Below are 15,880 nucleotides of genomic sequence, written 5' to 3' on the forward strand. Positions count from 1 at the left end.
CTTATCATACGTACTCAGAAAATGGTCAGTCACCAAAACACACAAATTAACCTTTGGCATAACCCCATGAGTGTTTATCTAACCAGGGCATGACTCAGGCCTGTGCCCAAAGTGGCCCCAAATGGTGGAGCACAACCTGCTACGCTACTTGCCCAAGGACAGATTCCTGGCATTTGTTTAGTAACTAAAATTGGGAGCACTGATGAGTTTCTTTAAGGTGTGTTGTCACCACTTAATGTGTAACGTTTCCATACAGGGTGGTTTTTTTTTTTTTACCCCCCCGGTACGCAGGCCTCTCTGCCACAGCCTCTCCCGTTGCAGAGCACAGGCTCCACACGCGCAGGCCCAGTGGCCATGGCTCACTGGCCCAGCCGCTCTGCAGCACGCGGGATCCCCCTGGACCGGGGCACGAACCCACGTTCCCTGCATCGGCAGGTGGACTCCCAACCACTGCGCCACCAGGGAAGCCCCAGGGTGTTTTTTTGATGTGTGGATCAGCAACATTGTTGCTTTGTCTGCATTTGATTGACATGTTGATAGCAGATTAATCCCACAAAAATGCCCAGTGTCACTTTCTTTTTTTAATTGAAGTATAAGTTGATTTACAATGTTTAATTTCAGTTGTACAGCACAGTGATTCAGTTATACATATATATATATTCTTTTTCAGATTCTTTTCCATTATAGGTTGTTACAAGATATTGAATATAGGTCCCTGTGCTGATACAGTAGGTCCTTTTAATGGGTTCTTTAGTATTCCAATGTCACTTTTCAGGGAAGATTTTTGGGAAAGATTTTATTTATTTTATTTTATTTATTTTTTTTGGGGGGGAAAGATTTTAAATAGTCACATGCTTATATAAAAAATTTATGATTCTCTTTGGAATGTTTCCTTTGCTTTTAAATTAAATAGTAGCATTATAAATGCCACTCCAATGAATTGTAGACATTCTCTGCCACAAGTAGGAAATCTCCTATCTATAGCCTTGGTCCAGCAAGTTTAACTTTATTCCCCCAAGGAATGTTCTATGATGAACAGATACACATATGTATACATATATACGTATATATGTACATATATACTATATGTGTATATATATAATTGCAAAAATACAGCATATATACTACATATAGTATATATGTATGTGTGTGTGTGTATATATATATATATATATATATATGTGCAAAAATACAGCATATATTTAAAACTTTTTGTCAACAGTACCTTAAGAGGCCACAAGATGGGGGTGTTAACTGTGAAAATAAATATTTTCTTTATAAAATAACAGATGAGTGTGTGTTGCAGAGCATGAGCTTTTTTTTTCCTTAATGGAAGAACACTGACATTAAACACATGCTAAGTGTTAGGAACCGTGCTAAGTGTTTAAAACACACTTGTCACATCTAATTCTCATAAGAGAAAGATTATCATCTTCATTTCAAAGGTGAGAAAATATGAGGCTCAAAGAGGCTTGCAAAATGACTTGCAAAGCCACATACATAGTAAGTGATAACGCTGAACTGCAAACCCAGATCTGTCTGTGTCCAGAGCCTGGCCTCTCTACACTACACCATGCAGCTTCCCTGTAGTGGTGATAATTAGAATAGAGACATCTCAGGAACACAAGTGCTGTCAGACTCTAATAAGCAGGATTTAAAACAATGTTAAGGGCTTCCCTGGTGGCGCAGTGGTTGAGAATCTGCCTAATAATGCAGGGTACACGAGTTGGTCTGGGAGGATCCCACATGCCGCGGAGCAACTAGGCCCGTGAGCCACAACTACTGAGCCTGCGCATCTGGAGCCTGTGCTCCGCAACAAGAGAGGCCGCGATAGTGAGAGGCCTGTGCACCGCGGTGAAGAGTGGCCCCCGCTTGCCACAACTAGAGAAAGCACTCGCACAGAAACAAAGACCCAACACAGCAAAAATAAATAAATTACTAAAACAATGTTAAAATGTCTTTTCTCTACATGTCTTGATATTTTCCTGGGTATGTTCTCTCGTGTCCTTTCTTCTACTATATGACTCTAACAGGAAATGATATAAATCTCCTCCCCCTCCTTCAAAAACTTGCTTTTTCTTTGAGTCCTTAATTTTCTATTTCAGTTAATGACCATCATCTACATCTACTCAGTTGCTCAAATTATAAATCTAGAAGTTCTCTACCCTTTTCTTGCCCCAACTCCATCACCCATATCCAGGTAATCATTGGTTCCTGAAATATCCCCTCCTGTTATTCCTTTAGCCTAGACTTTCCCACCATCCATCACCTTTTTTACTCTGCCCAGTTCACTCTTAACCTCTCAAAACTCAGCACCAGGATCTTGATGCCATCTCTGGTCCAGGCTGGATTCATCTAGGCTGCACGACTGATATCATGTGTTTCCTTCCATTATGGCACTTGACATATGGTAATATAATCCTCGCTACCAGTGTTCCTCACTAGACTGTAATCTTGCTGAGGATCAAAACATTCACATCAGTATCCTCAATGCATAGGATAATAATAACTCCCTAATATATATTTTTGAATAAATGAAATACTTAATTCAGATCAGAAAATATTTGTTGAATGCCTGTTTTCTACTAGGCACATTTCACATGACCTGGGAAACAGATGAGTGGGACAATCTCTGTTTTTAAGGCATTTACAGTATAATAGTGAGGATAAGACCAACATAAAATAGAAGTCAAAATATTGTAACTACTATGAAAATGTAAAAAATCATGGGGAAATATGTTTTCACTTTAAAAAAAAAAATTTATTTATTTATTTGGCTGTGCCGGGTCTCAGTTGCGTCACGTGGGATCTTCATTGTCACATGCAGGATCTTTAGTTGCAACTTGCTGGATCTTTGGTTGTGGCATGCGGGCTCTTAGTTGTGGCATGTGGGATCTAGTTCCCTGACTAGGGATCGAACCTGGGCCCCCTGCATTGGGAGCGTGGAGTCTTAATCACTGGACCACCAGGGAGGTCCCTTTCCACTTGTTTTTTAAAAAATTATCCTTTATATTAAATGAGTAGATGATTTTCTTCTTTTTTTTTTTTTTCTATAAAAGTTGTGTTCTGGGCATGAAAATATCTTGAAATATAGAAGCACAGTCATGAGATTTTCCGTTATCTTAAGATTGAATGACAGTTATACAGTAGCTGGATTAAGAGGGTTATACCAGTGGATAGTAATATGTGAAGGAGAAAGTAACAATAATTTATTAATCACTTGGCAGGAAAAATTAAAATGTTGGGTGGTTTCCATTAGCCATAGAGATTACATGTGTGTCATGTTGTTGAGGTAATACCCCTAGGTTTATCATAATCTAGTAAGACTTAATCTGTAAGTTTATGAATTCTATTCCAATTAATCTGCCTGTATTATTCATGGAGTCTTTTGCTTATAGGGATTCTGGGACCATAATGATTCCTTTAGTTATTTTGGTTTTGTTTTAAAATCACATGTAGTATAGGTATATTAACATCCATAATAGCTATAATCTGATTATGTGTAGGTGCTGCCGTACATTCTGTCCATTTGCACTGTGCTGCACCTTACTTTAGGCTATTATCTCTTGCATATGATGGAAAATAACTACCTAGGAATTTCAAGATTGGCCCTTGATAAACAATAGCTCTGCTTCCATTATAGTTAAATGGAGACCTCTACATTCTTATATCTGCCTTATAACTCTTTCTTAAGTAGCTGGATGTGCTTTGCAGGACTTATACCCAAACTGTTCACTTATTCAGCTGTTAAGTATTAAGTGCATACTCTTTCCCAAGCAATGTTTCAGGTACTGGGGCTACAAAAGTGAACAAAGTAGGCAAGGTCTCTGCATTTGTTGAACTTACCTTCTAATGGGGAGAGACAGGAAATAAGCATGTAAATAAATAAATACTTTCGCTTAGTGTTAAATGCTGTAAACAATATACAGTAATGGGTTAGACTGTTAAACAACTCTGAAGGTTAATGAAGTGCATTCATTGCACATTTAAGCATACGTTCCATGAGAGCCAGAATTATTGTCTGCTTCGTTCAGTATTGTTTTCCTAGTGCCTAAAACAGTACATAGTAAGCTCTTCTTAATTATTTATTGAATAAATTGCTTAAGTATTTGTGCCATTGTTCTTGTATAAGATTTTACATCTTTACCTGTCTGCTTAGGAGTTGCAACCAGACCTCTTAGACCCGTGGGGGCTCTTTCAGATCTGTGTGGGCAGAAGGGAATTCTCCATGTCCCACTTTAGTTGTGCTTCAGTTTTATACAGTTTAGTAGAATACTGTGTGAGAGGCACAGAACTCTAGGAAGCTATGATGAACCCTGAAGTCTATGTGTGGATAATCAGTGGGTGCTTTTAACATGGGAGGGGGGGTGACTATCATCAAACGTAGTAATTCTACTTGAATCTGAGGATGCTTCTTACGAACCCGTATGCGTCTAAATGGGCCTTCATTTGTTTTTAAAGCAAACTTTTTGAAGATATATCTTCGTGGCAGGGAAGGGATAGAACTCTTTTTCAAAATTACACATGTCCTGCCTTACTCCCAACTCACTATAGAGTAGAGGGGCAGTGAGGAGATGTGTATTGTGAAATTTTTTTAAAAGCTTCCTAGGTGATATTTGATAAATTGATACACTTCCCCGACTAGAAAGAATAATTGCATATCCTTATTTATTTAAAACATATATCTACTTATAGTTGCTAGTAATCCACTTTAAACAGTTTTTATATTTTAAACAGTTTTCGAGTTACAAGAACTGTGAGTTCATTTTATTTCTCCTTTTAAATATTGCTCTGGCATGACTTATTCCATAAACTAATTTAACGTAACATTTTGTCAAATGATTGAAGCAACAGGGGAAAACTAGACATTTGTCAAATGATTGAAGCAACAGAGGAAAACTAGACACTTAATCATTTCTATGTTTATGTACTCTGGGGGTAACTTCTGAGTGAGAGTAGGCAGCTGAGGTCCAATTATTAAATTTTTGAATTTAGTTTAAATCTTCATTGAACATGGGACTTCCCTGGTGGCGCAGTGGTTAAGAATCCACCTGCCAATGCAGGAGACATGGATTTGAGCCCTGGTCCGGGAAGATCCCACATGCCGCGGAGCAACTAAGCCCATGCGCCACAACTGCTTAGCCCATGCACCTAGAGCCCATGCTCTGCAACAAGAGAAGCCACTGCAATGAGAAGCCCGTGCACCACAACGAAGAGTAGCCCCTGCTCATTGCAACTAGAAAGCCCGCGCACAGCAACAAAGACCCAACGCAGCCATAAATAAATAAATTTATTTTAAAAAAAAATCTTCATTGAACAGTCTGAAGTTTGGTTGAAACAGGCTCTCATCACCTGATATAAAGAAGAAAATCATATTTTCATTTTGAAGAACAACCAAAAATGTTTCCTCTTTGCTCCTTCATGGGTGCTTCAAAACCCTCCCAAGTGTTGCTCATTGTTTTAAACCCTGTTTAAGAGGAAACTGATGAGCTGTGAAGAGTTATACCCATTGAGCCTTAGTGTCCTAGAGCATACTGTACCTTTCCATTTTGGAAACTGAATATTTTTCATAGGCTTCTAACATACCTGGGCAAACTTTTGTTAGCCTTAGTGTGTGAACTATATGTATAGCAAAAGTAGCTTATAGCTGTGTCTATGTGATGCCTCAGTGGCCTATTGAAAAGAAAATGAAACGGATTATATAGAGTCAAGCTATTTGACTAAATTCTGCAGTTACTGAGCATTCTGACAGTATATTTAATTTGAAGAAACAGGGTTAAGAATAAACTATAAGTTAAATATTACTTTATTTGTATCATGTTGTCTTTTAATTGCCTGAGTAATCAAGCCCACAAATGGAAGGACTGTTGCTACAAGCCTTAAACTTAAACATTTTAGAGTTGAATAACTGAGAACTTGCTGTTTTCTATCATGTCTAATGAAAGTCTCAAAAACTGTAAAATTCTCAAAAGAAGAATGCATTATTTTTTAATCTTTTTTTTTAAACTAGTGTTCAGAACCAGGTGGATGAAGTCATTGATGTCATGCAAGAAAATATTACAAAGGTAATAGAAAGAGGGGAGAGACTAGATGAACTACAGGACAAATCAGGTACAGATACTTCATATAATTCTTGATGTTATAAATCTGTATTTTGATAGTTTACTTCTTGCATTTTTCTAGCCAAAGTTTAGGAATCTTGACTTAGGAAAAATGGCATTTATGGTTTTAATGTTTTTAACTTTAGCTCCCTTTACTTTATTTTTTTATATACAATTTATTTTATTCAAGTATAGTTGATTTACAATGTTGTGTTCATTTCTACTGTACAGTAAAGTGATTCAGTTATACATATATATATATATTCTGTTTCATATTCTTTTCCATTATGGTTTATCACAGGATATTGAATATAATTCCCTGTGCTATACAGTAGGACCTTGTTGTTTATTCATTCTGTGTATAATAGCTTGCATCTGCTAATCCCAAACTCCCAATCCATCCTTTCCCCCACCCCGCCACCCCCCACCCTTGGCAACCACAAGTCTGTTTCCTATGTCTGTGAGTGTTTCTGTTTCGTAGATATGTTCATTTGTGTCATATTTTAGATTCCAAATGTAAGTGATATCCTATGCTATTTGTCTTTCTCTTTCTGACTTACTTCACTTAGTATGATAATCTCTAGTTGCATCCATGTTGCTGCAAATGGCATTATTTCACTCTTTTTTCTGGCAGAGTAGTATTCCATTATAATATGTACCACATCTTCTTTATCCATTCATCTGCTGATGAACATTTAAGTTGTTACTATGTCTTGGCTATTGGAAATAGTGCTGCAGTGAACACTGGGGTGCATGTATCTTTTTCAATTATAGTTTCCTCCAGATATATGCCTGGAAGTGGGATTGCAGGGTCATATGGCAACTCTATTTTTAGTTTTTTGAGGAACCTCCGTACTGTTTTCCACAGTGGCTGCACAATTTACATTCCCACCAACAGTGTAGGAGGATTCCCTTTTCTCCACACCCTCTTAAGCATTTGTCATTTGTAGACTTTTTAATGATGGCCATTCTGACCAATACAAGGTGGTACCTCATTGTAGTTTTGATTTGCATTTCTCTAATCATTAGAAATGTTGACCGTCTTTTCATGTGCCTCTTGGCCATCTGTATGTCTTCTTTGGAGAAATGTCTATTTAAGTCTTCTGCCCAGTTTTCAATTGGGTTTGCTTTTTTGTTATTGAGTTGTATGTAGCTCCCTTTGCTTTGAATCATCTTATTGTTGTATTATTTCTTTAATTGATCAGTTGAGAATGGAAAGATTAAAAATTCATTGTTGAAGAGTTAGATTATTTTTTTCTTTTGTCCTGTTACGTTGATGTGCTTTGTATTTCTCCTGATCTCAGGGAGGATAGGTCTAATCACTTCTTTTCAGACTTATTTCACACATATCTAATATTTTTATCTTATGCTTTCTCTGATGACTTAGTAACATTTTTTTACTGACAAATGTTAGTCTCTGTTCTTATAACAGTCCATGGCACTTATTAGGCACTCACATATTTTTTAGATGATGAGTGGCTGAATGAATATCTGATTAATCATTGATAGACTTTTTTAACCAAAAAACTTATTTAAACACTTTAGAAATACATTGTTTTGCTTCAAAATCAGTCACTTTTGATATCTTCTAAGAATCTAGCCTTCTCCATGTGTAAATTTTTTTTTTCTATAGTTGTGCCAAGTATTTGAATTTTTAAAGAGTATTTCTACCAGAATTCATAAGTTTATTTGAAAGCATTGAGGCCCTGGGAAGACTTCTCTTACTTTTATTGTAGAAGTGGATTGAGCAAACTGACCTGCAGCCATTTTTTACTTTTTGGGTTTTTTTTTTTTTAGAATACAGAATGCCAGAGTTTGTGGGTAGAGGAAAGGAAAGATGTTGTTTTCATGCTTAAAAGGGAATAGATTTGCAGAAGTAGAAATTAATGTTTTCTTGTCTTTGTGTGACTAGATAAAAGAATGCTGTTATGTCGATTAATCCTTCTCTCCATCCTCTATGTGATATAGAAAGCCTATCGGATAATGCAACTGCTTTTAGCAACAGATCCAAACAACTTCGAAGGCAAATGTGGTGGCGTGGATGCAAAGTAAGTAAATTGGAAGATATTGGATAGGTCTGTCAGCATATCCAGTGGTATTCAAAGACATGAAGAAAAAAGGGCCTCTAGGTGATAAGCTCTGTGGGGAACTGGACTACAGCTGTCTTGCTTATTATTATATCTTCTGAACCTGGGACATGGTGGAACTCAGTAAATATTTGTTGAATTAATATCTTATGGGTCAGAAATAACTAAAGGAATCAAGCAGTGCCTAAAAGGATGTTTTCATGGATTTCTTCGTAGAGAGTAATCCACATTTTATTAATAATTTAGCTTCCTCTAGATTTATCTTGTAAGAAATATTAACTTGTAATTTATTTTTAGTACCTTTTTGGAGCAACCTATAGCATTACATAGAGATATTTAAAAGACAGAAAGCAAGCCAGAGAAAAATATAATTTTCTGTTGGATGGAGAAAAAAATAAAAGTAGTTTAATGTGTCAGAATCCATATGGCAAATGGGGCTAAAAAGAAAATCCCACTGTCCCTCATTATTCCAGAGAAATAAGATACAGTCTTATGCCATACCACCCTCAACCTGCCTGATCTCAGAAGCTAAGCAGGGTCAGACCTGGTTAGTACTTGGATAGGAGAAATAAGATATAAAAGAAAAATTTGTCATTTTTGGCTTTGATGAAAACCTTGGATATACCACATTGTTTTTAGTCTCTCATTTTCAAGTTTAGCAATAACTTTCAAAACTTGATGTTGACATATGCCAAAGATTTCATTCAAGAGTTGCCTTGGATTTGCTTATTTCTGTCTGTTGACCTGTTGAATCCTCTTACTTTCAGAAGTAGAACTTAGGGAAAGAAACAAGTTTCATTGCTCCTCTTATGTAGAATTTAAATTTTCTGTTTTTCTTTAATGAATAAATTTTCTATTTCTATAGAAATTTTCTGTCCTGCAGACTAGTTTGGAAGAACAAAAGGTCCGTGAGCTACCTCCTCTCCCCACATGACTCATTCATGTGGCCATTAACAAAATGATAATGTGCATTTTGCCTAGCTTTTTTTTAGCTATATCTAAAGAGTTTCATTTTGTACTTTACGGGGTCCACATTCAAAGGAATAGTATGCTTTTAAGGGGAAAAATTGAATTCTATTTTTAATTTATATTTTTAAATAGTCTCTATATCACTACCATTTTCTGGATTAACTTCATAATGATTATTTGGGAAGAGCTAAGGAAAGGGATATAGGGACAGAAAAGAGATCAGAGGTTGCCAGTGGCTAAGGATGGAGGGGTGGAGATTGACTACAGCAGGGCATGAGGGAACTTTTTGAGTGATGAAAATGTCTTATGTTTGACTATGAAGGTGATGGTTGACAACTGTATGTATGTCAAAACGCATCAAAATGAACTTTAAGAGGGTGAATTTTATTGTATGTAAAGTATATTTTAATAAACCTGACTTTAAAAATAAGTAAGTGAACAGAATTATCCAATGGGTGGGGAGAGAGAATCAGTGACACCTCTCTTAAGTATCTTATGGGGCTCTGAGGCTCTTATGTGTTTAATGAGAAACAGATTTTTGTCTATGTCGTCTGGGAGAAGAGAGCTTTGGACATGCATGAATACATTGCTGCCATTTTTGGTTGTAAACATTTCCTGGCCAGCGTTAGAAACTCCATTTATTTAGGTGTTTTAAAATTGGTATTGATATTTCCATTTAAATCTTCTAAATGTTAAGGCTAGCACAAATTAACAGGGCAAATTAAGATATATTTTTGGTAAAGTTGAAAAGCTATTGTAAAATTCCACATTACTTGAGAAATGTTTTCAGCTTAAAAAAAAGATGCAAAGCTTCCATATATTCTCTGGATCACTTGGTCACTAAAGTACTTTACAGTGTAAAGTACTTTCTACATTTTTTGGTTATCATAATTAATAATTTTAATAGGTACGTGGTATTCAAATTGGAACGCTTCCATGTATTCTCTTGGTCACTTTGTTCTCGTCATGAATGTAATGCCACTAAAATGCAGCCAGTAGTTTTATTTTAGAAACATTTCATTAGCTACTTCTAGTTGCTGTTTGTGATATTCATCAGAGTGTTTTATGTGTTTATAATAACTGGGTATCTTTTTTCTGAATGAACCATCTTTAATCAATTATCTATGAAAATGTTTGGTGAAAACAAGACTCATTTGAATTCATCAGGAAAATCAAGTCAATTTATAATTTATGCATTTTAGGATTAGATGAGGAATGTGACAATTTCACGGAGAGAGGTGATGTAGACCTAAAATATTAACTAGCTAAGGACTAATCTTAAGGTTTCTCCTCTCGACTGTGAAACTGACACACAGAATGCTCTTAGGCAAGTTATTTATTAAATGAGGTTCTTCACGAAAAGTATAAATTATATTCCTCAAAATGAAGATAAAAATGCTAAGACGAAAGTAAGGGGAGCAAAAACTAACAGAATTCTAATATACTTGGAGAATAAGTGCTATAAAAAATGCTGCCTTATACTATATATATTGAACCATCTGTATTGGATGCCAATCTTATTCGTAATATCCTGACACTTCTGAACAGAGTTGATAAAATATTGTTCTCTTCCTGGTCTTAGATTAGAAATGTGTGAGAAATCATAGACAAAAAAGATCAGGCCCATAAAGGCTTTGATAATTACTGTTTACTCTGCAGCCTTAAACAATAAAATCTAGGCAAGCCAAAACCCTCAAATTTGGGGAACTCTGATTATTACAGAAAGATGCAAATAGTCAGAAGTTCATATGAGAAAAAATTTGGAAACCTTTCAAGGAATGAGCCTGTCCAATGATGAGTTAGTGTAATGTGGTAAACAGCACAACAGATAGCCTTTATTAACAAGTCAGACATTAATCTTTCTCATGCCTTTTTGTGTGTTGTAGATAAAAGCCATCATGGCTTTGGTTGCTGTTATCCTTTTGTTAGTGATTATCAGTAAGTATTTACTGGATTATAAATTTGGGGGGTGTCATTTGTTTTGAAGTTCATTTAAATTTCCTTTTTAATTTATATTCAGTTGACGTAGCATGACTAATGTCAGGATTGAGTAATGACTTCTGACTCCAGTAAGGAGCTCTTAACCTCGAATCTGTAGCTCTCTGAAAATGCACATAAATTGTATGTAAAATTTTATGTGAATATGTATATGTACAGTTTTATGGTGAGAGTATATCTTTCATCAGATTCTCAAAGAGAACCTCTGTCCTACCCTCCACCCCTACCCCTGCAAAGGCAGGGCTAAGTGATTTGTTTAAGGCCAGATATGGCTACTATTACACTCAGGACCATAACACACATTTTCTATTTATTTTTAACTTTTAGATATGGCAGCTTGCATTTCATAATATTGTGTTTGAAGGAAAATCCAGATAAATTCTCCAGATGATAATTTTTCTTTTGGGTTTGAGCTTCATTTCAGTCATTGAAACATAACTCTTGCCCTTCCTTTTTCCCCTTAATATTCTTTTTAAAGTCAGATCATTCAAAAAAAATTTTTTTAGTGTAGTTGATTTACATTGTTGTGTTAGTTTCAGGTATACAGCAAAGTGATTCAGTTATATATTATTCCAGATTATTTTCCATTATAGGTTATTACAAGATATTGAATACAGTTCCCTGTGCTACATAGTAGGTCCTTGTTGCTTATCTATTTTAAGTATAGTATCTTGTATCTGTTAATCCCGTATTCCTAATCTATCCCTCCCCCTCCCCTTTCCTCTTTGATAACCAGAAGTTTGTTTTCTATGACTGTGAGCCTGTTTCTGTTTTGTATACGGATTCATATGTATTATTTTTTAGATTCCACATACAAGTGATACCATATATTTGTCTTTCTTTGGTCAGATCATTCTTAATATCTCCTTTTCTCCAAAGCTTCTTTATCTCTGTTTACAGGGATTTTATAAAGATTTGGAAAGCATCTCAGAATAGCCATTTGAAAAATTCCATGGTGATACTCTTTTTAAACAGAAAAAAGATTTTGTTCTAAAGAAAAAGTCAGTCCTCATCATTTGTGGAGTCTGTGTTTGTGACTTCACCTACTAGCTAACATTGATCAGTTACCCCAGTGCTTTCGGAGTCATTGGCAGATGCAGTCAGAGAAGCGAATGTTAGTGCACAGTTTCTCACATTTTTGTGTGTCTTGTTGATGCTTTTGCTGTTTAAAAAGGCCCCCAAGTATACTGGTGCTGCAGTGCTGGCTAGTGTTGCTGAGCACAGCAAGGCTGTGATGTGTCTTGTGGAGGAAATACACGTGTTAGATGAGCTTTGTTCAGGCGTGAGTGACAGCACTGTTGGCCAGGAGTTCAGTGTTAATAAGCCAGCAGTATATAGTAAATAAGGTGTCTTCACACAGAAACATGTAAAACAAGGTTATGTATGGATTGGTTGTCAAAAATGTTGTAGCAAGAGGCTGGCAGGGATTTAAGCCTGCGTTTCCCCTCAGAGCAGTGGTTCAGTGTTTACTCATTCAGTGTTTGTGGTGACTTTATAGAACATAACTACTGCCAGTACCAAGAATCAACCCGTGGAATGTTGAATAACATAAAGAAGAAAATAAAATCCAACTGTTCTCTTACCACACAGAGATAGCTACTATTAATATAACTATTGTATATACTTTAAGTCTTTTCCTATTAATATATAAACATGTTTTTCAAAAACTAAGATCATATGTATACTTTCTAATAAATATATTGTAAATATTTTCCTGTTATTAAATATTTTAAAAGTATTTTAGCTGCTTTATGCTATGGTTATATATTAATCTATTTGATCAAAATGCTAATGTTTGTTAGACATTTAGGTTCATATTTTTGCTTCTCCATTCCCATTTGTTATCTATCATTTCAGATAAAAGTTGTCCTCATTAACTATTTTCAAAATGGACACAGCTACATTTAGGAGTATTGTTTCTAACAAAGCATATGAATCTGATTTTGATGTTTCTTTTTCATTTTTTCTCTTGCAGTTCTTATAGTTGTGAAATACCGTACTTGATTTGATGACAGATCTTCATTAAACAAAATCTAGGACAATAATAATAAAAGACTGCTGCATAATTTAAATGAAACCCATGTATATAACTTTCAAAGCTTCTTTTTCAAGAAACTAAGAGGCAAGTATCACTTCAAATTGGAGCATTGAGAATGTCCCATTATCTTCTTCCCTTCCAACAAAGTGTGCTTTTAATAATTATGTTTAAGGCGGGGCTGCCCTGGTGGCGCAGTGGTTGAGAGTCCACCTGCCGATGCAGGGGACACGGGTTCATGCCCTGGTCCGGGAGGATCCCACATGCCGCGGAGCGGCTGGGCCCGTGAGCCATGGACGCTGAGCCTGCGCGTCCGGAGCCTACGCTCTGCAACGAGAGAGGCCACAACAGTGAGAGGCCCGCATACCGCAAAAAAAAAAAAGAAAAAAAAAATTACGTTTAAGGCAAAGATAACCAGCCTCGATTTTGCCATATTCCAAGGGTCTAATTTGAAACTAGATACTTGCCAGTTCATTATTTGTATATATAGTTAAACACTGATAATGATATTTCATACTGTTATTTTAATGGCATAAGGACTTACATTTGTTGCATCAAGGTGGGGTTCAGGCTGGTGATCAGGGAGCCTCTGTAGAGTACCAAATCATTATGCCGAAAGACGTGTGTAACCATTCCATTGATATTTGCAAGATTCTTCTCATATTACAATTGCTTTGCAAGCAATTTTCACATGTTTATGGGTGTAACAAAAGCTAAATGTAAATGTTGCTGCCTTCAGCTATAACTAACAACATTCCAGTAAACCTATTTTTGACTGTATAAGGGAATGTAGTAATTTTTTGGCATTTGGATTATAGAAATGGGAAATTTAAACAGTGTGAAAAACATAGTATGGTGCATTAAACTGGAGATAATAAAATTATTGGAGAGTGTCATTGGAGTATTTGAAAGTGACCAACATAAAGCTAGAAGTCATGGTCTGGTCTGTTTTCAGTTAGCCTCCAATAAGGAGGACCAGTCCAAATGTGAGTAAATGAAATCCACAGGTATCTTGTCCCCTACTTTTCTTTTTGTTAATCGCTTTCCTGTTTAACTTCAACTAGCCCTTTTACCAGAAGTGCTAAAAGTAGCAAAATCATCGGCTTAGAATTTGCGTTTTTTGTATTCCCTCTTTATCTCCTGGAAAATGCATGTGATACGTACAATCCAGTGTCAAATTAGCCAACAATGATGAATATAAAAAGTCAGGAGCCTAGCTAATCAGTCTGAGTAACCAAATGCTAGAGTCACCATTAATCTCAGTCTGTTTTTATGATAAAAAGTGTTGTTAACTTTAAAATATGCCACCCTTCTTGGGTTGTTTAAACATGTGAAAGTGAACATACATAGTTCTCTAATGTGTGTGAGGAAGTTTTTTTATAATAAAATTGGAGGTTCTGCAGGAACTTGTGCACATGGACATCTTCACAATGTGCATATAACTCTAAATTTGAAATAGGGATAATAGAAAGTACCAGAATTTAAATAAGAAAAAAAATGATCCTTATTGATTTGGTAATTTTAATTCAAAATGTATGAAACATAGAATCTTTGTTTTGTTTTGTTTTTTTAATTCTACAGGATTAGTACTAAGATGCAAAAATGTTCTCTTTAGAATGGAAAGAATTTGAAGGGAGAAAGCAGATTAAGAGGTATTGAAGACACCTTCAAGTCATGAAGATCTAAACATAATTGCTTAGTATTATAGTCTACTAAGAACATTTAAAAAGAGATAAAGGTTTTACATACTCTGGAGTGTTTTCTCTGGTCTCTCCACTTTTCGTAAATGTCAATTACTGTAAATAACATAATAAATACTAAACCCTTTGACAAAAGAGGATACCCAGGAAAATGAGCATTTTTAGAATTTCAGTAGCTCATCTACTTCAGGAATGGGAGTGTTTTAACTGAGTGGACAGAATCAGTACTAACATGTGTGTCCTTGATTTGGGATTGGAACTAGACTCACCAGTGGTTAATTTTCCATTAGTTGGTATAGAAATCTGGTTTCTTCATATCTGTCGGTGAAGAGGAAGATTATTTCTCAAGAAGAATCCACATTTCCAGTGTTTCTTTAATAAAGTATGCTTTTAAATAAAGAAATAAAATTTAAAAAGTTTTTAACCATGAAAAATAAAGGAAATATTTATATGACAATACCACGTATACGTAGTTCTCTTTGTATTTAAATATATTGCTGGTGAGAATACTGGTGGCGGATATGTTACTCTGTTAGAGCTTTGCACTAGTGGTGGCTTGGCTCACAGTTTGTCATTTCATCTTTCTTGGTCTTCATTAATCCTGAGACCCTTAAAGTGGCTGGCATGTTTATGACTTTATTATCATAACCTTGGAGACATGAGCCTTCAGAAAAAGAAATATTTGTTCAAATTGATGCCAGGCCTACCTTCCTCCCCTCCCTTAATCATTCGTGTTCAGCTCGGATCATCCTGCACTTGAAAAATGAAGTTTCCCCACCATCAGGACTCTCATTGTTTAACAGCAATGCAGAGCAACAGAAAAATTCAGGTAGCTTTGTAAATGCTGGTTGGTACCCAGTGAAATCAGGTCACTATTTTTATAATGCCTGCAACATACCCTCATGATTTATGTTTAATTACTGAAACCTATTGCCCTGCAGCAGTTTCATGATAATGCTGATTAATTAGTTCCTCCTACTGATTATAACC

The 15,880-nt window shown here is 35.8% G+C and overlaps 1 protein-coding gene across 3 annotated transcripts in view; it reads left to right on the top strand.

Moving 5' to 3' along the window:
* The window catches only part of VAMP4 (vesicle associated membrane protein 4), a 28,125-nt gene extending 14,900 nt beyond the window's left edge, over nt 1-13,225 (top strand). For all 3 annotated transcript variants that reach the window (XM_024739843.1, XM_024739844.1, XM_024739845.1), the window contains 4 exons: nt 6,011-6,111; nt 8,070-8,149; nt 11,044-11,095; nt 13,131-13,225. In XM_024739843.1, the coding sequence (XP_024595611.1) occupies nt 6,011-6,111; nt 8,070-8,149; nt 11,044-11,095; nt 13,131-13,159 (262 nt within the window). In that variant the 3' untranslated portion in view covers nt 13,160-13,225. The remainder of the gene's footprint in view (nt 1-6,010; nt 6,112-8,069; nt 8,150-11,043; nt 11,096-13,130) is intronic.
* Nucleotides 13,226-15,880: the final 2,655 nt, after the last annotated feature.

This window comes from Neophocaena asiaeorientalis, unplaced genomic scaffold (assembly GCF_003031525.2).
Source record: "Neophocaena asiaeorientalis asiaeorientalis breed wild unplaced genomic scaffold, Neophocaena_asiaeorientalis_V1.1 scaffold589, whole genome shotgun sequence".
Classification (NCBI taxonomy): domain Eukaryota; kingdom Metazoa; phylum Chordata; class Mammalia; order Artiodactyla; family Phocoenidae; genus Neophocaena; species Neophocaena asiaeorientalis.